At 41.1% G+C, this 21715-nt stretch overlaps 1 protein-coding gene across 3 annotated transcripts; it reads right to left on the bottom strand.

Moving 5' to 3' along the window:
- Positions 1 to 1213: 1213 nt before the first annotated feature.
- EED (embryonic ectoderm development) lies at positions 1214 to 19843 on the bottom strand. Of its 3 annotated transcripts, none has more exons than XM_052812126.1 (12): positions 19683 to 19843; positions 16769 to 16921; positions 11276 to 11368; positions 9138 to 9203; positions 8272 to 8397; positions 8072 to 8153; positions 6383 to 6474; positions 5260 to 5393; positions 4040 to 4145; positions 3097 to 3255; positions 2575 to 2648; positions 1214 to 1538 (listed from the first exon to the last, which is right to left on the bottom strand). In XM_052812126.1, the coding sequence occupies exons 1-12, from the start codon at positions 19803 to 19805 to the stop codon at positions 1412 to 1414; spliced, it is 1335 nt and encodes a 444-aa protein (XP_052668086.1). In that variant the 5' UTR covers positions 19806 to 19843; the 3' UTR covers positions 1214 to 1411. The 3 variants fall into 3 exon arrangements, with proteins under 3 accessions (XP_052668086.1, XP_052668089.1, XP_052668088.1); XM_052812129.1 differs by having other exon boundaries at positions 6341 to 6474; XM_052812128.1 differs by lacking the exons at positions 6383 to 6474; positions 8072 to 8153.
- Between the last annotated feature and the right edge of the window lie 1872 nt (positions 19844 to 21715).

A 21715-nucleotide genomic window follows, 5' to 3' on the forward strand; every position in this document is an offset into this window, starting at 1 on the left:
AGGATAAGAAGAGCACAGTAGGAAAAAAAGTATGTAAACAGCTCAGCTTCAGTAAATGTTATTAACCTTCTTCCTCATTCAGGTATATACAGCTATCATGCAATGTCTTGGACCACTTCCAGAATACAAACACTAACTTTTCAGCTATAGGCTGACAAGATATACACAAGTGTTTTGAACACAAATTATCACTGTTAATGATGTCTGCCATCTATTATAGCCTGAGAGAGTTGGGGTTGTTCAGCCTGGAGAAGAGAAGGCTCCGGGGAGACCTTACAGCAGCCTTCCAGTACCTAAAGGAGGGCTGCAGGAAAGATGGGGAGGGACTCTTTATCAGAGAATGTAGTGATAGGACAAGGGGTAACAGTTTTAAAGTGAAAGAGGGTAGATTTAGATTAGATATAAGGAAGAAATTCTTCACTGTGAGGGTGGTGAGACACTGGCACAGGTTTCCCCGAGAAGTTGTGGCTGCCCCATCCCTGGCAGTGTTCAAGGCCAGGTTGGATGGGGCTTTGAGCAACCGGGTCTAGTGGAAGGTGTGGGTTGGAACTAGATGATCTTTAAGGTCCCTTCCAAGCCAAACCATTCTGTGATTCTAACTTATCCATTTTTCCCCTTTCATTTTTATTAACTGTACATATTTTAAACCTATATGAAATAGTATTGATTTTAGAATTCATTATTCCTAGGGCAAGTAAAACATTGATGAGGCTATTTGGGGATACTGACAATAGAGGCAATTAAAATACATTTCCAGTAACTGACTTTAAGATAAACGTAGTAACTAAACAGCCAGAATCCAAACAGTAGAGCAATGGGATACACTAAAAAAAAAAAAAAAAAACAAAAAAACGCCAGTAAAGTTTTTTCCCCCCTAATCAGTAACAAAAATAGTGAAAAGCACATCCCAATTTGAGATTATCAAAACTTAATCAATTTCACTGGGCAACTAACTTAAGGAATGAGTTCAAAATATTTTTAGCAATGATTTAACATTTATTTATACTATATTCTTAAGTGTAGTATTTCCTTTGTGTGGTCCCTGGATAATATTCAACAGCTTCATTAGGTTTTCAGTCAAAAAGGCACAAATACAACCGCAAGCATACACATATCAAACTTCTAGCAAGTTACCGTATACTGCAAAGCAATTTCATAGGCCATAAGTTAAAATGTATTGTGGGAAATAATTAAAATGGACAATTCAGAAAACTTTACAAAAATACTTCTTTTTATTAAAGCAGCAATTTCAAGCAGAACAATACACAGAATGTAAACATCACTAAGTTCAGCTCCAGCCTGCTGAACCTTCGAGAAAGTCTACACTAAATGCATCTACCATACTAGCGAGTTAACAGACTATATTATAATTTGAAAATATATTTTCTACTTTGAATTAAGAAAAAGTAATTTACCGTAGTCTGTCCCAGCGCCAGATACTGGCATCATCACACACAGCTATAAGGATACTACTATCCCTGCTAAAACTGGTTTGTCGAATGGCAGCGACACATTTAGGATGAGTGAGAGTCGTACACCTATAAATAAAAGAAAATTATTCAGCTGCGACGTTAAATCTGCACTTGCTACTACATTATGGAGCACTGTTGCACCAACCTCTTATGTGACCTAGGAGGAATTGAAGGGCAACAGGATTATGCCCTTCATGGTGTATTTTGTATTCCAAATGTGGACTTGGGAAAGCAGTAATTTCCTGTTCACCCACTGCCATTTCTCATCCTCCCAGTTTTCAGTGAAGCACTAATTGAAAGCTTATTGAATCACATTATTTAGGACTTCATCATCAGTGTTCCTTCCCAGTGGTTAGGAATAAAATATCGTAATTGGGTGATTAAAGACTGCAGCATTTGCAGGAACTTTGTATGTCTATGTATATATATATACACACACACACATATATATTTTTAATACATATAAGCTATATAAAAGCATAATTATATAGTGTATATACAAATATAATGCATATATTATATACAGTGTATATATGTTTTATACACATAGTGGAGGAGGGTTGGGGAAGGGATGGGGGGTGTGGAGGTTTTTTGCATTTATATGTTTTTATATATATGTAAGACATGTGGTGAAATTGCCTGGCCACACAGATGAGGAACTGGAAAGTCATACTGTTTTCTCCACATTGTGCTCATAGCTAACCTTTATACTCTCATTACTCTAGTCCTTTCACCTGCTTCTCCTTTGTCATGTGCTACACCCACCTAGTGCAATTTATCTTAATTGCTTTGTAAATTTTCCACCTAATTAGTTTGTAAGCTCTTTGAGGAACAAATTATCTTTTACTGTATCTACATATGGTACCCAGCACAATCTGATTGGGGCCTCTCAGCACTACTGTAATATAAATAATAAATCAGTAAAAAATAATAAATGTTAACCTTCAGGGGCTCAGAATGTTTATTTAGCTAGTAGTTAAAATGGAAAATGACTACTACTGTTAAAGAATTTCTATAGTTATCAGTAAAGGAAAAAGGGAAATACCCCAACTCCCTGTCTTAACAAAAATAAAATAAAAAAATTAAAAAAAAAAGTACTCACTTGGCTTTATGAGGATCCTCTATTTCTAAATCCCAGACGTAAAGTTTGCCAACCTGATTGCCCAGAGCAAGCATCTTTGAAAGAAAGCACAGGATATAGAAGTTTTAAAATACTATCTCAAAAAATGGAAGCCAGAATTTTATAAAGGCTCTATAGCTGGTAAGTTGTGTGTGAATGTTTGAACATGAATGACTTAATGAGTTTGTTGGAGGGACTAGAAATTACATAAAACTTGCCTCCTTTCTTCCACTTTATTATCCATCTCTGCAGATGGGGTAGGAAGATATCAATAAACATACCCTTGATGGAAAGTAAGTATTTATTCAGTGCAACTTTTTCCACCAGGCAGAACCCAGAATGAAAATCTGGAGCTCCTCCAGTTTCATATAAAACCCCTTGCAGCAAATAATTCTGCTTCTCAAACATCACATCACATGAACCAAGACTTCCTATGCCCATAAATATTGAATCAATGGAAAGTTACACACCTTCAAATACAGCAAAGTCAAAGCTCACACATACCTTTTGCCAGAAGTCCATTGAAAACCTCATGTACCATATATCACACTGGCTGTAATCAAATCTCCCAAGTATGGTCACATTTGACTCACTGGGCTTGATTTTATCTATATCATCTTCCATTTTGCCAGGTTTCCAGCACACAATGGCATTTTCACAAGACTGGGGGGAAACAATGAAAAAAAAAATCACCTATATATACAATTTATACTGCACATTCACAACTATAATTATAACCAAACATTTCATCTCACAGCTTTCCCAATTACATTAAAAAAAGTACAATGGAAAATCTCACCTCTGTCCTTAGATCACAGCCACATCACCAACAATACATCGCTGCCCATCGCTGGGAGCCTGCTGCCCTCGCAGCTTTGCCAGGCAACAGGACTGCAGGAGCCCTCCCTCACCCGCTTCAGAGGAAGTCAACCAGATGTGCTCAAACGCACTTTCATGAGCAGTTTAAATTAACCTCAATTTGAGGATTGTTCACCCAATCCCTTCGACCAACAGGACTGCGCATGCACCAATTTCTGGCAATGAGGCAGTTGGACCACAATTTTATATATGCAAGCAAATGTTACTACTGGACACAACATATTAATCAAAGTTACTCCATTATGGGAACCCTCTTTTCTCCCTTTAGCAGCAGGACACCTCATCAGTATCTATATACTCTCTTTCTGTACATTCCATGCAGATTCTGGTTAGCTGGTATACCTGTACTTTTGGCAGAGGTACAGCCGTAGTAATAATTTTACTTTTTAAGTACAAGCTGCTTATCCACACATCCTTACAGCTGACAAAGTTCACAATACACTCCATAAAACCACTTGACACAGCATAACGATTTAACCCAAGACCCCATGCTAGTAAAACGTCTATTGTTTAAGATCCTGAAAACAAGCAAATAAGAGTAACGCAGCTGAAAAAGCTGCAACATTACCTTGGAAAGAATTAGATCTCCCAGCCATCGTACACAGTCAACATAGTTTCTATGTATGTCTCTTGTAGAAAAGTCAGGAAAGTGTATTTTCTGGGAAATAAAAGGCCTATGGAAAAAATTGCCAAGTGAGGTTCAGAGAAACACAGAAGCACAAGTCTAATTTTTAATGGCTGGTTTTAACATCTCGATGTTAGAAGGACAAGCCTGTCTTTTTCAACAGTTATACAACAAAGTAGATTTCGTATGACTTTTTTTTTTAATAATGGGAACTGACCATTTTCATCCTCATTCCTAATGAAATAACTAGTTTCCCATGTACAAGAATCTGCAGAGACAGTGCTGAGCAAAACCTCTCCTTCAGACACTGAATACAGCTCCTGTTGCCAAATACTTCAAGAACTAATTAAAGCTCAGTTTTCCTGATGCTGCGTCTACAACATCTAAATTGTTAAATAGGAATGCACACTATTAAAAAAAAAATATCATAATTTTAAAAAAGCACGCTAAAAAAGCATCATTTAATATTTGGTAACATTACCAAAAAAAGCGAGAGTATTTTCACAGCTAGTCTCATTGCTGAACATGTTCAGTGTGTTTTAGACTCTTCAATTCTCTCAATGGTTTAACTGGAAATTAAGATTAAAAAGTTGAGGAACTTCATAAAGGAGGATTTATCTATCATGTATCTAATTGCTATCTTTACTTGACAATTGACTCATATCTGAGGTCAGAGAATGATGAAAATTAAGGTTATTACCATGTAAACAGTTTTGTCCCCACCCCAAAGTCAAATAACAGATACAATAATAATCACTACTCAATATAAAACTATTTCCTACATTTAATTACACAGATTTGATTCCTTCCTAGAAATTTTGAGGTGAGAGAAAGAAAAGCCATTGACACCTTGAAACATGGTGAAATACAAGCTTTAATTAAGAATGTAGAAATAATGATCCCAGACATTTTCTAGTCAAGCAGATAAGAAATAATTAAGATACCTAAAAATAAAAGTGTCAGGAGTTTAAATCTGAATTCAATAAAATTCTACTGAAGCAAACATCAATAAGACACATCTTCTAAAGAGATTCAGTACCCGGCACAATCCCTAGGTCACTCGCTATCCCCAAGAACTCCCAATTTGGACATGAATTAACCTGGGCCATTGATAAGAATATTCATGTTTTGCAAAGACAGCCAACAAGATGAAGACTACGTACCTGTTGGTTTTATTTGGGTTGTACTCATAAGACTCTTTGATGGCATTTATCATTCTCTTGGAATTAATTCTCCAGAGTTTTAGAGAGTGATCCATCCCACAGGACATGATTTTTTCACCAAGAAGATCATAATCCTATGTATATGAAATAATTTTGAGGACCCCCAGCCTAAGCTGCATTATATCAACTCAGATTTTACTCCATCATTTCCATCAAAACAGCATTTTTGGCTTAGAGAATGCAATAAAACCGTGTATTTCAAATAGAAAAATACTAATAACTTAATCCTGCTGACTGCAAAGAAGCACAGTATCTTAATTATATTTACTCTTTCTGAAGAAAGAGAGGCATATTCAACAGCACTGACAGACAATGAATCTACTGCTAGTGCTCCCCCCTCACTAAATTCCCTAGGTTTTATTTTATGGAGCAACTTTGGCAGAATTCCAGGGCTACAACATGGGTGATGACTACTCAGAACCAACTTTGGCAGAATTCCAGAGCTACAACATGGGTGATGACTATTCAGAACCACAAGAGAATAATAGTGTCAGGTTTCATATAGATGCACCCCTCACCTTTCAGGTCACACAACAGGAATGGAAAAAGTTCTTAAGAGCAGTGTATTAGAAGTCAACTATTGTAGTTGCTATTTACTGGGTACCAGCAGTGCTGGTCTGTCTCTTCACAGCCACTGAAAAGCAGCATAACTCACCTGAAATAACTTCCTTCCTTCACTACCATGTCTCTCAAAGCTTATTTGTTCTTGCTGCTTTGGCTTGATAAGACCTCAAGAACTTAAAAAGTGGGACCATCATGAAAACTTTTTACTCTTTCTAGCCCCACTGAGGTGTTTTGTTTGCTTCTAGGCTGCACTGTGAGAAAACTAGCTACTGAAAGACATAGAAAGTGAACACCTGTCCTGTATATTGAGAGGTGGCCAGATCAATCAAACCACCTTAGATTTAAACTTGTCTATCCCCTTAAAACAGTATTTATGCACTTCAGTTTTTTTTAAAGTAGGTATAATATCAAAACAGTGCACAAGAGGATAAAAAGTTGCATATTGTAGGCTTACTACCCTTTGTAAATCTAAATCACTGCCCCACAGTCTTCCACTTACTGCACTTAACACCTCATCCCTGTGCCCTTCTACTCCTCCAAATATTGCAACCAGCGTGTCTGTCTGGATGTTCCACAGTCTCAATGCATGATCTATAAAGAACAAATAAAATTACATGCTGCTTTTTATATGTACATATGAATAATATATTTCAGCTTAACTAATTTCAATAACAGGTGTTCATGTAAACATCAGAAAGGCACTTAATTCTTCTTCACTTGTAAGAAACAACGGAACTGCATTAACTAAAATTGCCATTACAACTAAACTGTTGTTAGAGGACTTCTGTAATTGAGAAAGTGTGCCCACCCCCCTCCCCTAGGGACAGCTTCTAACAAAAATATGCTTGGATCTTTAGATCATCCGAAAAGCAAAGAAGAGTCTAATCTTGGACAAGTGTGCTTTCATTCAGTCTTATCTCAAAAATAATTGTATATATCAAAAAATGCTAGAATTCCCTTCAGCCATTCTTACATCAGCATTCAGAGAAGTTTTGATTTTCCATTTTTTTTTTAATCTTTAAAATATTATTCTTTATGAACCACAGACTGTAGCGATGGAAGAAACTGTTTCTATAAACAATATGTACTCCAAAGCCAATCGGACTAATCCACTTACTTAAAGTTTTAACAATTTCTAATGAAGAACTTCTACTGTATTTCCCATTTGGAAATGGGAACCTCTAGTGTATTTCTCTTTTGGATTCCACAAGTACACTGCACTGAATTACAGCAACATCAACTGAAAAGCCACACAGTATGAAATATTTTCCTCTTTTTCTACTCATCTCTCAGCCAAGCAGTTCTGAGACTCCAATATTCTCCTGCCTCATGCCCTCTCGGAGATAGTACCTGGTCCAGAGATTGCACGTTAAAACTTGTAGTACTATGGCTCATGTCAAAATGTTATTAAAAAGAGAACCTAAAAATATATATACAATATATACAGAACTCAGAGAAATTCAATGTTACAGACCCACAGCACAAACTTGACAGCTGCAAGAATCACAGAGGTTCCCAACTCCTATTCTCGTGTAGCTTCATCAGTAATACCAAATAGGCTAAAGTCAAGTCTCCTCATATTAACGTTTCCAACTCGAGCATTCCTGAAGGCTTGCTCTTGCGGCAGATCAAATATTCCCTTACTTAATAAAATAGTCAAGATTAGGAAGTTGTGACTGTTTAGACGTTCTGGACAAGCCCATAAGGCACCATACCAAAAACTCACTTCTCCCTTCGCTAATATGCTTTTTACACAAAGTCCAGTTAAAGTCAGAGCTGCTCCTGAGCGATAGAGAATCGAAGTTTTCCCCGTGAACACAGTGGTGAATGCTGTCTGCGACATTAAGACATCCCCACTAGATGGCAACATGATTCAACAACTGAAAATAATTTAACTCGACTGTTGGAAAGGAAAGAGCAACCCCAATGATCATGTTCCTTCTTTCCTAAAAGCAGCACTGTTCATAATCCCTTTGCACCACAGGTGGAGTTATGTTTATTGTAGGCCATGGATTTAATATGTACAAGATATATAGCCATAAAAGAGCAAGATTTGCTCTAGACTTTCAAGGTAAACTTTTCCAGTGCCATTTATAAAAAATTCATGAGGTTTTGGCCATTTTCAAGACCAAAATCCAATCCAAAGTATCCTGATTTAAACAAAAACAAAAGAGGTTTTTTTCCTCACCTTTGCTTACAGATAAAAGGAGATTTGGATCTCTTGGATGGAATTTCAGTTCATTGATTGCATTTCCATGGCCCACGTAGTGCTGGGATAGAATTCAGAGACCAAGTTATCATTTCCCCTCATGTTCACATGTATTTAGAAGACATACGTTTCATGCCTTACTGAAATGCAAGCTGTATCTCGAAGTTTGGAGCACTCACCTTTATGCACTGCATTGTAATAGGATTAATTATCCTAATAATACCCCTGGACCCTGCCACAGCCAGAAGAGGATGGCTTGTATTGCTATCATATGTCCATGCACAGGTATAGAAATTCTCATCTGCCTACAACATCTCACATTAAGGAACATAGAAGAAACAGATTTTTTTTTTTTTAAACAATGTGGTTTGGGTTTTTTTCCACTTAAAATGCTGTTTTTTTCAAGGTCCCAGGAGTCTCTGCTAGACCCAATAACAGAGAGATGCATATTTGATAATACATCTGCAAATACAAGCAACATCACCTTTTCTATAGATGTCAGTTTCCCCACTTCTGTTCCTTAGCATACAAAGAACACCTTTTTTCTCTTGGCATCACTTTTCAACCTCTTTCTCCAAATCATCCCAAGACTGGGAATAAAATGAGGATGAATCAAGACTGAGTTCACAAGTTATTGACTTGTGTACTGCAAATGATCAATACAAGTTATTACCACTTCAGTCCATGAAACATTATTCTTAGGCTTTAAACCCAGTTCCAATTCACAGGGAAATGGAGACCGCTGTAAAGCAGTCAATATAAAACATTACACAAATATTAGCATTGGGAAAATGAAACAGATGGAATATCAGTTTTCCAATATTTTAATACAGCATGGACCATGAGTCTGCATTTTTAATACTTTTTCAGTAGGAGGGTCTCTAGGATGTGGGAAAGTGGTAAGACTTGGACCTAACATAAGGAATGTGCCACACGAGCAAAGTATTAAATCACAGACAAAAACTTCATATGCTTTTTCCTACAAAGCCTCTTCATTTTTGATAAACAGGAAGCAAACAAGTGGCTTTTTAACTTAAAAGGATACATCAGCATCCACGTAGGACTGCAACAGACGGATTTCACCTTGGGAATGACATTCATATAAAGTAACCTGGAGGGGAAAAAAAAAAAAAAAAAAAGTAGGAGCAATTGCTGCTTACTTGTGGTATTTCAGAAGGAAATCACATGCACCTGTGTATTCACTTCCTGATGGGGAGAGGTAGTGTGCCTTTATGGTTCAGATCATCTATCATGTTTGTTTCTAACAGGTGGAAATGGTTTGATAAAAGAATGCTCACAGCAGTTTCAGTAAAGCACCACTCCAGGACTTGTCAGCAGTCCTTCCCAGATATTTAAATCTATTATTTGAATAGTCTTAATAAGATTAAACTCTATTTGGAATTAGTTACTGCAGCCATCTGTATCGGGTTTGTGTGGCAAGGTTTTGGTAGCAGGGGGGCAACAGGGGTGGCTTCTGTGAGAAGCTGCTAGAAGCTTCCCCCATGTCCGACAGAGCCAATGCCAGCCGGCTCCAGGACAGACCCACCGCTGGCCAAGGCCGAGCCCATCAGTAACGGTGGTAGTGCCTCTGGGAGAACAGAGTCAAGAAGGGGAAAAAAAATTGTGCAGCAGCAGCCAGAAGAGAGGAGTGAGAAGATGTGAGAGCAACAACCCCGCAGACCCCCAGGTCAGTGCAGAAGGAGGGGAGGAGATGCTCCAGGTGCCGGAGCAGAGATTCCCCTGCAGCCCATGGGGAAGACCATGGTGAGGCAGGCTGTCCCCCTGCAGCCCAGGGAGGTCCACGGGGGAGCAGATCTCCACCTGCAGCCCGGGGAGGACCCCACGCTGGAGCAGGGGGATGCCCGAAGGAGGCTGGGACCCTGTGGGAAGCCCGCGCTGGAGCAGGCTCCTGGCAGGACCTGTGGCCCCGCGGAGAGAGAGAGGAGCCCACGCTGGAGCAGGTTTGCTGGCAGGACTTGTGACCTCATGGGGGACCCACGCTGGAGCAGTCTGTGCCTGAAGGACTGCAGCCTGGGGAAGGGACCCACGCTGGAGCAGTTCGTGAAGAACTGCAGCCTGTGGGAAGGACTCATGTTGGAGAAGTTTGTGGAGGACTGTCTCCTGTGGGAGGGACCCCATGCTGGAGCAGGGGAAGAGTGAGGAGTCCTACCCCTGAGGAGGAAGGAGTGGCAGAGACAAGGTGTGATGAACTGACCCCAACCTCCATTCCCCATCACCCTGCACTGCTTGGGGGGGGGGGGGGGGGGGGGGGGGGGAGAATTCGGGAGTGAAGTTGAGCCTGGGAAGAAGGGAGGAGGTGTGGGGGGAAGGTGTTTTAAGATTTAGTTTTTATTTCTCATCATCCTACTCTGATTTGATTGGTAATAAATTAAACTATTTTCCCCAAGTCTAGTCTGTTTTGCCCATGACAGTAATTGCTGAGTGATCTCTCCTTGTCCTTACCTCGACCCACGAGCCTTTCATTGTATTTTCTCTCCCCTGTCCAGCTGAGGAGGGGAGTGATAGAGTGGCTTTGGTGGGCACCTGGAGTCCAGCCAGGATCAGCCCACCACACCATCTCTAACATGACTTGGTCTTTTAATGAGTCATTGATACCTTGTTTAATCTTAGTTTAGCATTCTTGGTAACTGCCAGGTGGAACAAACCTGGAAATGAAAGGCTTCTTGTTTATTCACAACACTTGCATAGAACGCACTTCAGGAGTTATTTTCAAGACTGAAATGACATAGATCCTTGTTCAGAAAAAGCCTGTAAATTCACTCCACACAGGCCATTAATTTAGCTAGGGAGCAGCGTGGCATCATTGCAGACACTTCTCATCCCATTTTAGCGCATATGACCTTTTGGAAACAATAACATCTAAGAGTAATTTTAGCGAGAAGATACACTTATGCACCTCTCTTCCTTACCCCACATTTATATTACCGAAGGATTTTTTTTCTTTAATATATAGGCTAATTCCCAAATAGCTGACACATGACTTCATAAAACAATCCAGAGGATGCAACTCTCCCAGACAACAGATGCTACATACTTCAGAAATAAAACTTTCCATATGAAGTATCCTGTGTCTGTACTAAACACAGGTAAAGGGTTTTGTTAAAAAAAAGAATGCAAGCAGAACCACACAGAAGGGCTTATGGTTAAAAACAGATTACTCACCCTGTTGCTGCCTACAGTGGCAAAAACAAGAGGATCACCTTCTTTACTGTGCCAGTTAAACTGGACTCCAAACAATGGCTGACCATGGTCCTCCTGTAGGTGTAAAGTAAGATTAGAGACAAAAAAACCCAAAACCCACAGGCATATTATTTCTGTGAAATTCAGCTGTGGTGGTAAACAGTTTAATTGATATGTTTTCCTCCTCAAACTACTGGGTTTGCATCTAGTATAAGTTCAGATAGTGAACAGTTAAAAAGAACAGTTTTGTAACATCACATTTTAACTTGGCTGTCTTAAGGGAGGTCAAATGAACATTCTGACACTCCCCCCTTTCTTCCCGCACCAAGCTTTTAAAAAAGTGAAGGGGAAGAACTTTTGTCTCACAGTTATGGCCAGAAGCTGGCAGAACTCCTGACTTGTATTTGCAGCTCTACTACTTTGTTTTGCAATTTTCAGCAAGGCAACCTCTGCATCTAAGGCCACATCTATATGCATTTTTACATTGTTCTAACTACTTCCACACAAGGATTTACAACTTTACAGAGGAGAATTATCAGGACACAGAATTATACTGGTATAAGGGTGGAGAAGGGTCACATTTAACTATTACAGCACAGTTAGGTCTTGCAACTCTATCACAGACATGACAAACTCTCTCCAGCATGTCACAATGCCGCTGCAAAGTTCACGTCCACAAAGTGTTTTCAGATCGCCTTCACAAACAGTTACCAGAGAAATGCCAAGAATTATTTTTATACAGCTTACATCAGTTTAATAGAGAAAAAAAAGAAGCAAATATGTTTATGAATATGGTGGTGCTTGTTAATAATTGATAACAGTATTTTGGCCTGTCCTGACAGGATGTTTTCAGTAAGAATAATGTTCATTAAAGTGCCTCCCCACAGGGGACTGTCTGGGACAGTGCAGGCAGGAAGGAAGTGTCTCATGACGGCTGTTAAGCAGCCTTCAAATGGCAGTGCTTCTCAGAAACAACATGAGAAATATTAGCCCTGGCAGCTCTGGCCTATCCAAGAACCAAAGAATAAATTTGAGGAGGGGGTGTGGGTGGGGAGTCCAACACTACTCAGAAAAAGAAAAGTAAGGAAGTCTAGAAGAATTTAAAATAGCATTATTTACTGAGAAAGGCAGTATCTGTTATTAACAGAAATATCTAGAAGAGCTAGAAAAAGAAGGGAGAAAATCTTTCAGAGATGAAGGCCCTCCTGCACTTCTTTAAGAGAGGTAACAACTTTCAAAGCTGAATACAGATTAAATAGTTCAAAGTTTAGCCCGAAGTATTACCCACCATAACATGAAAGAACAGACTAGTAGCTTTATGTGATGAGGGATATGGAATATTAGCAAAGGAAAAAGTAGCAAGGTTATTAGTGACCCCAGGACAGAAGGAAAAAGCAAGTATTCAGCATCTGTAAAGCATTATAGTTTAATTAGAGATTAAGAATGAGGAAAACTGTACGCCATAAAATTGCATAAACAAAGCCATGATTTTTAGTGTCCAATAAAGTTATGAATTTTACTTTCTAGGCTTTTTTTTTGAGTGTTTGTAAGTCTTCCTCTTCCTTGAAAAGAATGGCTGAGGTCAAATACAGAATACTTAAAAAAAAAATTCCACTAATAATTAGTTGGTTTTGAATTTCTGTGTGAAAGAGTTCATGCTGGTGAATACTGAGGGCTTTTGACATACCGCATGAAGATAGCACAGGTAAAATACATGGATTCTTACTCCTTTATTACAGAGATATATTAGCAGGTTTCAAGTTTGTTTTTCTGGAATAACCTTGTTCTGTCATGTGCACCGTTTCTGATAAATTTAGTGAAATGGGAAAAAAAAAAAAATGAAGAGGAAGATGCTTTTCCCCTTCAGGATAGGATATTTTTCCAGCATAAGTTGTGATAAGTTTGTGATTTTCTAGGTAGGACCCAGACTAGGGTGAGACGTAGTAAGTAGAGAGATACAACAGAGGGCTATACTGTTTCTGTATTTGGGTACATACCTGAAGTACTTAGTAAGCTTTTTCAAAGACAACCTATTTCCCTGGAAAAATTACTCTGCAAGACAAATGTCTTTAGACTACTTGCATCATCTGCACTACATTCCTCACATCAAGTGCTACAACCTCCAAGAGCCTGACTGTACATATTGCAGTTTTTCTGGTGTTTAATGGATGAAGGAGTCAGGCAGAGGCTCTTGCAGGAAGTCACTAGGGTATCTGCAGAAGTTATGCTCACTTAATTTAAACTACCGTCATCCTCACTGGTCAGAGACAGCACATAGCTATTTTGATAATACTTGTCCACCCTAATTTTTGACCCAAGTTCTAAACAATGAAGCAGGTTTTTAAAAACATTACGCTTTATGTGCCGCACATTATGGTTATCCTGACATGCCAAGTATGTCATGCAAATCTGACCACTAGTTTGTACAGGCAGAAGAGTGACCCAGATGCTGGTCCTAAAGTAGACTTGTGAAATGCCATCTTGACCCTGGTATGAATAAAGGGCACAAAACCCAAAGTACTCAGGTTCTTCATGCACCAAAGAAAGAAGGCAGAGGAGAAAATAGACCTACAATTGTTACAAAAGCAAATAAATAAATAATCAATGGTTAGTTCTGCCCTTACTCATTCAACATCAACTCAGGTTCAGTCAGAGAATAAGACTAGACCTGTTTTTAGACTGAAGGCAGTGAAGTAAATACTATGCCAACACAAAAAATAATCACCTGCAACTACATGAAGACATTTTAATACGCTATCACCCACACTGCCAGCGGGGAACCAACTGACCACACATGCATTTCCAGTTCCAGAAGTGGAAGCAAGCCATTATTGGTAGTGGTTTTAGTTACCTCTCCTTCACACATCAACAAGCTAGAGTCTTGCATGTGGTTGGTTACCAATTACCAGCTCAGGGGACAGCGAGTAGAAGCTGAGTGACAACACCAGACTGCTAACAACCACTGAGCCACACCCTAAGCAAGAGCAAAGGGTAGGGCAAATAATAGTATTGTTTTAAAGGGAGCACATCAACACAGAACACACACGGTCCTTTGCTGAAAGATCTACAAGCAAAACACGTATGGATCTGTGAGGATGGGCATCTGTTAGGTGTATATGCTCATTTACAAACTACATTTCCATTCAGCCCACAGAGAGCAAAGACTTTTCAGTGTACCTTATAGTAACTCAGTACTACAGAAAGGAAAAAAAAAAAAAAAAAGGGCAGTTTTTTATTTCCTGTCATTTTCCAAGTTATATTTTTGTTTTCCTGATGCTTAAATTTCACCCAAAATAACTTCCACAGTAGTGTTTAAAAAGCATATTTAGCAAGCACTGAGTTTTTCAGGCTGAATCATAACCATTTAACATTCAAAGCACACAGTAATGGCCATACTTCTTTGTTTCCCCAAGGAAAAGAGTAAAAAGCAAATAAGAGGGAAAAACAAGAGTAGGAAAGTGGAAAAACACATAATTTATACATTCCTAAAGAATATTAAAATTAATTTCCATGTCTTTAAATCATGTCAACTCTTCATTAATTTCAGTACATGCACCTTACAGCATAGTTCAAAGACATATAAACTATGGGATATGTAATGTGATATCCAAAGAGTCACAAGGGTCTTTCTGAACCCATATACAACATTCAATAGAGTTTAACTCCACAGTATCTGAAAAATTAGTATGGAAGAACAGGAAAAAGAAAAGAGAGGCTTCCTCAAACATCAAGTAAAAAGAAGTTACCAAATTTGGCTGCTACCTAGTCTTTGTGCTAACATGCTCGTTTATTATGATTAGCATTAATTTTAGTTCAAAGAGAAATGGGAAAAAGAAGATAATAAAAATACCCCACTTAGCTGAAATGCTACATTTACTCCCTCACAGCTTGACTCCACTTGCACAGGAATCTGTTCCCAGGCCCTGATCCAAATCCACAGAAGTCAGGGATTGCTTAACTTCATACGGTGGTCTTTTGGGTGACCCCATATTGGGGCCTGGGTTGAAGTTGGGGTGAGGGAATATTCTGTTTTCCCAGAAGACACTTGAAAAGTACTAATCCCTTTGGAATATTTGATCTGCAGATAGAAAACCAATATGCTTAGAAAAACTCAGAACTTGTTAAACGTTTGGGTTCTGAAAGGCCTGTGCCTGTGTTTGAAGTATGACTTGAAGCCACAAAAAGCACTATCTGCAGGAGCAATTCATGCAAATCACAGGAACAGCTGCCTACCTAGGTGAAAATGAAAGAACTTCCTTTCTTCCTACACCCTGAAAGGACTGGAAATAATTTTTATACTTCAAAAAAACACATCGAGATCAACTTGTTTTCCAGATACTTTTGTCAGTATAACTTCCTATCACAATTTCTCCAGTGGCAAAGGTCATTTAGGAGGTTTCCATGCTCCAAATCTCTCATCACCTCCCGCTCTGCTACCCCAGCATTTCAGTGAGGCAGTCTGAAGCCAAAGTTCGGAAACAGCTACATCAGCACAGCTCAACTGTTAAGTGTGGAGGAATAACAAAAACCTCTCAAAGCAATTCTGCAGAAAATAATATCCACTATGGAGCTGCACACATCCTCTTGTTAGCTAAATATAAAGTTTAGCAAAACTCCCATCTTGTTCCAGACGCAATCTTTTCTTTATTTAGAAATCTTGTAAAAATCAATCAGATGGCATATTTACAGCTTTTACCGCATAAATATCCCACACAAGGCTGAGGAATGAAAGAAACAACATCCTGACAGTGTGAAAGAATCAAAAAGAAAATTCATTCAGTCCACCATAGTGTGTCACCAGTGCAGATGAAAACAATAATACCCTAAAACACAAGAACAGGGAGTGAAGACCATGAATCCACATCCCTTAATACCATCAGGTATTATGTGGGAAGATAAATATGACCTAGATCTGGTGCAAACACATAATCACAACGCTCATGATAAATTAAGGAAATTGCACTATATAGCATTTATGACAATTGCCAGAGGACAGAAAACACCTGATCTGGTAAGTGTGAGGAAAAAGCTATTTCAGGATTGTTGGGTTGTTCTGTTTGGGGTTTTTTTTTAAAATACATTTCAATGGGTAGAAAAATCTGTACAGGTTCTGTGCTTTGCATCAAGTTGTCACAGGTTTTGTTTTATTTGTATTTGTTTATCCAGTTTCTTATCTCAAGCAACTACAGCTTCAATTAAATACATAAGTATACCACATCACACACAACTTTGCAAACCTGTACAAAAATTGGGTTAATTGCAGCACTACCTACTGTTTCCTATTTCTGAGTATCCTTTCTCTTCAAAACTTCAGCTATTCCAAATAAGAAAGGTACTTTCTTCAAATGACCACAGAACATAATTGTATACAGATATTTAAAAATATCTACCTTGACACTGTCTCACAGTCAACATTAACATTACTGTCAGCAAGTGGTACCCAGCGTTCCCATGTTGAAGCTTACACACACCTACCTTTAGGCTATTTACACATTTGAAGGAATATTTGCACTTCTTTGACTTCCATTTTCCTTTCCCCCAGCTTTTTCTTCCTGGTGCATTAGGAGTGTTTGTTGGTGTATCAGGGCGTTCGGTGTTAGTACCGCTTTCAATACTAACAGCATCATCCTGAAAACATGCAAATTATATAGATTGTAATAAAGATATCATTAGCTGCTGTACAAATTCAACTAATTTTGCAGCACTTGGCCTTTTCACTTTTCCTTCTCCTCCATAAGAACAGAAGATCTCTGAGGACTTGGTGTTATTTAGATTCACGTATTTAAATCTATTACTAACATAACAGCATTCCTCCCTAGAAACAGAACATGAGTCACATGAGGACTAATCCAAGAGGGAGAGACGTGAACTATGATCTAGTGAAGTTTCTTCAGAATACCGGTAGCTGCTCTTAAGAAAATGTCGAAAGATAAAGTGGTTGCTTTCCTTAGAAAACATCTTTGACGTAGACGAAATGAGTACTTCTGAAGTAGTGAAGGAAGAAGTTGTTTGTGTAAAAACATTATGCTTAGCCATACCAAGAATCTAACCGTTCTGAGACTTCGGTACGCCCTCAGCAGCATCAGGCACAGCGCAGTCCTGCAGTAAGTCAGTACTGCCACTAGAAGAGGAAGTCCCACGTCTCCCTCCTGCTTTTTCCTACAGATACTTGCTTCAACTAAAAGCTAAGTTAAAAAACAAACAAAAAAATTAGCTTGCTGTCTGATTAGCTAACTAATCCAACTGGCCCTCCAACTGTCAGCAGCCAAAGCTAAGGATGAGGAGAACTGAAAAAAAAAAAAAAAGGGGGTGTGCAAAACAACCCTCCCAGTCGCTGAGCAGTTTTAGATCAGCTTCGGACAATTAACAGAAACTACAATTTCATATGCAGTCTGACTGCAGGACACTACTTAAAAGGACATTTCTATTCCCTGCATCACCCATCACAGCGCACCTCAACTTTACCTGCATCATAACTGTCAACCCTGTGCTTCCATATAAGTTCAGCTTGTTAAAAATCAACTGGGTTTTTTTTTTTTTTTTCTGGCCAGGTAGTCTGTTCACTTTCTATCAGAGTAGTGGGGGGGGAAAGAACTCATCCCAAGGCCATGTGATTTCTACAGCTGAATTAAGGGAGACAGAGGCAGGCAAGAGCCTGTCACTAGAGAAGATTAAGTGTAACATGAAGCTGCATCAGGAACTCCACTAGGAATACAGAATAAGGTCAACTATAAACATTAATACACCAATTCCCACCAAACATTTATTCTTTGTCCCAGTTTCATATCTGTATCATCAGAAGCTGGTAGAGGTGTACTGGTCTTTGTTTGCCCAACAACTCTGAAAATCAGGACATTGAGAGGAGAAAAAGGAGGAAAGACAACAGGCAAGCCTGTAAGCCAACTGCCCAAACCTGGAGCGACTCCCTTCACGTTGCACCCCTAAAAAAGCCAACCCTCCCCAATATGCATAACCGAGTTTAACAATTTTTACGTTTTCCAGTTTCTTCTCCTTTGCCCTAAGAAGTTTCAGAGCTTGCCAAAGTCTTGTCTCCGAAGCGCACTTGCTAGCCAGAGTCGTAATACTTCACAAGATGGAAGTTTTCTCTGGACTAGTTAGATATTGTCAATATAAGAACACCAGGTACCTGGTATGATGCAACTACACGGGGTATCTGCAGCTACAACGTAACTGACAAACTTTCACCCAGGATACCGGCGGAACAAAATGCACCCTTTCTCCAAATCAACGCTTCATGCCAACTTCAAACCGAACCCCCATCTTTCAGGAGTAGTGAAGTCCAGTCACAAACTCTTGTAAAGGGAGTCCTTTCACCACTGAGACAGGTCACATTTTCAGTAACCAGACAGCCCGCATCCGCGGTCACTGATAGCCTACAACGGACACCAAAGCAAACCTGAACGCCTTTGTCACCAAATTACACTTGGATTCACAAATGCTGCTGAGCAGTAAAAAAATTCAGTAGCAGTTGTGTGGAGCACCTTGAACCCGCCTGTTGTCTCACAAGCAGCACTTCCACAGGTTGTGGGAGATGTGGTCCAGATCCCTCACTTTCTGGATAAATGCTCTAACCAGAAGAAAACGCACACTGCATAAAGCTAACATCCCCCCACTCAGGAACTACATGACTGCTAGATACCTTAGATTAAACTTATGTTTCAAGTATAAAGCTATTCTGTATCAATCACATTACCTTTGTTCTGAACACTAGATTTTAGCCTAACTTCGAGATTACAGTGCTCATGCCCCGCTGCCGCCTTCTGCTGACAGAAGCTTCCGAGCACCATCCCCTATCCCTCATTCACCCAAGGGCTGCACGCATAAATTTATGCTGCATGTTACTCTGCAACGTGACGGTGAGGGCACACGACACAAAACTGCGAGAAAAAGATGGGAAAATCCTGCTCTTTTGCAGCAAAAAAAAAAAGTCTGACATCCTGAAGCTGACTCCGACGCAGAGCCCGGGCCTCAAATTCTCCCTCACCCACGTGGAGGAAAAAGCGAGTGCCTCCCAGCCCCACGCTGCTCTCTCTCACGCCGCCGCCTCCCTCCCAACGGCCCGCCAGCCTCCAGCACCGGCCACCGAGCCGAGGCGGGCGGGCTGACACCCTCCTCTCCCGCCCGGGATGCGCCCACGCCCCGCCGGGGTCGGACGGGGACCTCGGGCCGCGGGACAGCCGAGGGGGCCGGCCCGGGAGGTCCGTCTCCTCACAGCGGGGACCGGAGGGCGGGCGGGGGCGGCGGCCCCCCTCGCCTCAGCGCTCCCGCCCGCCCCCGGCGTGAGGCCCCGCTCCCGCCTCACCGCCCCACGCCCCCCCCCCACCCCCCACCCCCGCTCCAGCCGCCTCACTCCCCCGCCCGGCCTCACGTTCTCGTCGCCGGACAGGTCCCCGGGGTTACTGTTCTCGTCGCTGCTCAGCTTCTGCTTCTTCGCCGGCATCTCTCCCGCCGATGCCGCCGCCGCCGCCGGGGCTTCTCCCCGCTCAGACATCTTCCCCGCCCCCCAACCCCGCCACGCAGCCGCAAAGCGCGGACGGGGAGGTCGAAACGCCTGCCGTAAAGCAGCCCCCGCGCCCCGTTCCCCGGGCGGGGAGCGGCGAGCTGCCACACTGCTGAAAAAGCGCTCTTCCCGCGCCCAGCGGCGCGCGGCGCCTCAGGGGGCCGCCGCCGGCTGAGGGGACGGCGCAGTCCCTGCTCGCCTCGGCGGGGCCCGGCGTTAATTTAACCCGTCTTTTAACAGCTGGTGGCACTTTAGACCGCTGCTGGGAGCGCGGCCGTGCCAGGCAGGGCTGGCCGAGGACGCGTGTGAGGTAGAAACAAGCGGTCCCTGTCGCCACGGGTGTTAACGGTCCCGCTGTCCGTCTGCCCGCGGTTGCCGAGTGGCGTTTCTTGCGCCTAAAGGGTTTTTTTTGCTGTTGTTGTTGTTCTCCTCTTGCTCTACAAAAGTCCTTTAGTCTGAAAACGGTGTTTCCGGAGAAGGGAGATAGGCTCTGCTCTGCTGCCTGCTCCTGTACTCCCTGGCAAGTTCCTACTACAACTATAAATGAAATAACTGCGGTTGCCAGATTTGTATTTATTTATTTCAGAAACCACAGGTCCCAGAGTCATAATAATTATGCACAGTAGAAAAACTTCTACCAAAGGGGAAAAGTAATCTGCCCGCAGGCACAGCGTCTTATCTGCTTTTCTTGTAGGGGCAGAAACAAGTCTTTCCTCCCTGAGGGAGACATTCCAGTCTCAAAAAGCCATTGCTTTGAGAGCAGTGACAGAGGTGAGCCATGCCCTGTATGTAAAACTTAATCTCACATAACCTCCAGAGATGAAGAGGAAGAGATATGCTTAAAATGCTGCATGTACTCTAGCGTTTTTAGCTATAAACTGTCTCTCTTTTCATCTGCAGAACTGTAGGCTCCAGTGAAGCATTGCATAATATATAGCAAAAGGTTGTAGCTTACAATTAATAAAAGCTCTGCTCGGGTCTGTGCTGTAAGATCAAGGTTGTGATAAAAGTGTTTGTGGGAAAATACACAAAGAAAGAACAGGCTTGTTTTTAAAATATGACAGGATGTTTTTAGACTGGCATCTTAATTAAGACTAAATCATGACTGTGCTGCAGATCTGTTGAAAGAAGGGCAGGCACAAATTTTTCAGAGGTGAGGGTTTTTAACTTCTCCCCGTGGGTGCCCTTGAGCTACTGGAGAGAAGACAGCTCCCCTTCACTTCGCAGCTGTCAGCTGACATCCTCCAGATGGCCAGCTACACATTCAACTCCACTGCGTTTCACTGGCTCATCCAAAACCTAGGGAAAGTGAAAGCCTCAGCTAGCCTGTGCTTCTTGGCCTGCATGCAGGAAAGTTCCCCACCCACACCCAGAATCAACCCGTTCAGTCACCGCCACCAACTTACTGGGCCCAGACTGGTCTATGCCTTCGCCTATCTTCTGGATGCTAGAGGACTTCCTTCTCCAGGTGACAATCCTGCTGGTTTCTCTAGACAGTTCTTAGTCTAAACCACTTGCCTTTTTTTGCTTTCTCAGAAGACATGAAAGGCTGGTACACCAGGGGAGCCGAGTTTCCAAAAGCCACAGTACACTTCATCAAGCTTTATTTGAAGAATTAGTCATGTGGTTAAACACAAGCTTGAAAGTTCAGAGAATTTGCTTCAATTTGTGCTCTGCTGAGATTCTCTTTGGAAAACCTCCATGCTTTTCTGTACCTCAGTTTCTTGACTGTATTATGGGAGAAGCATTTCTTACATCCCAGGGGGGTATTATGAAAAAATACATATGTTATAGTTCATGATTTGTTTAAATAGTATGATACTGCTATATAAATACCATACATACATTAACTAGGAAGTAGTAGGGCCCTTGACTTAGTGTGTAGAGGAAAATAAAACAAT

This window comes from Harpia harpyja, chromosome 17 (assembly GCF_026419915.1).
Source record: "Harpia harpyja isolate bHarHar1 chromosome 17, bHarHar1 primary haplotype, whole genome shotgun sequence".
In the NCBI taxonomy this organism is placed as follows: domain Eukaryota; kingdom Metazoa; phylum Chordata; class Aves; order Accipitriformes; family Accipitridae; genus Harpia; species Harpia harpyja.

What these genes read in the sequence shown, in the direction of transcription:
- EED (XM_052812129.1), bottom strand. Translation starts at nt 19,805, where the DNA reads ATGTCTGAGCGGGGAGAAGCCCCGGCGGCGGCGGCGGCATCGGCGGGA. An exon ending in AATGTGTAAATAGCCTAAAG is followed by an intron (nt 11,369 to 16,768) that starts GTAGGTGTGTGT and finishes TTACACCTACAG; the next exon opens with GAGGACCATGGTCAGCCATT. An exon ending in GAGGATCCTCATAAAGCCAA is followed by an intron (nt 1,539 to 2,574) that starts GTGAGTACTTTT and finishes TTTTATTTATAG; the next exon opens with GTGTACGACTCTCACTCATC.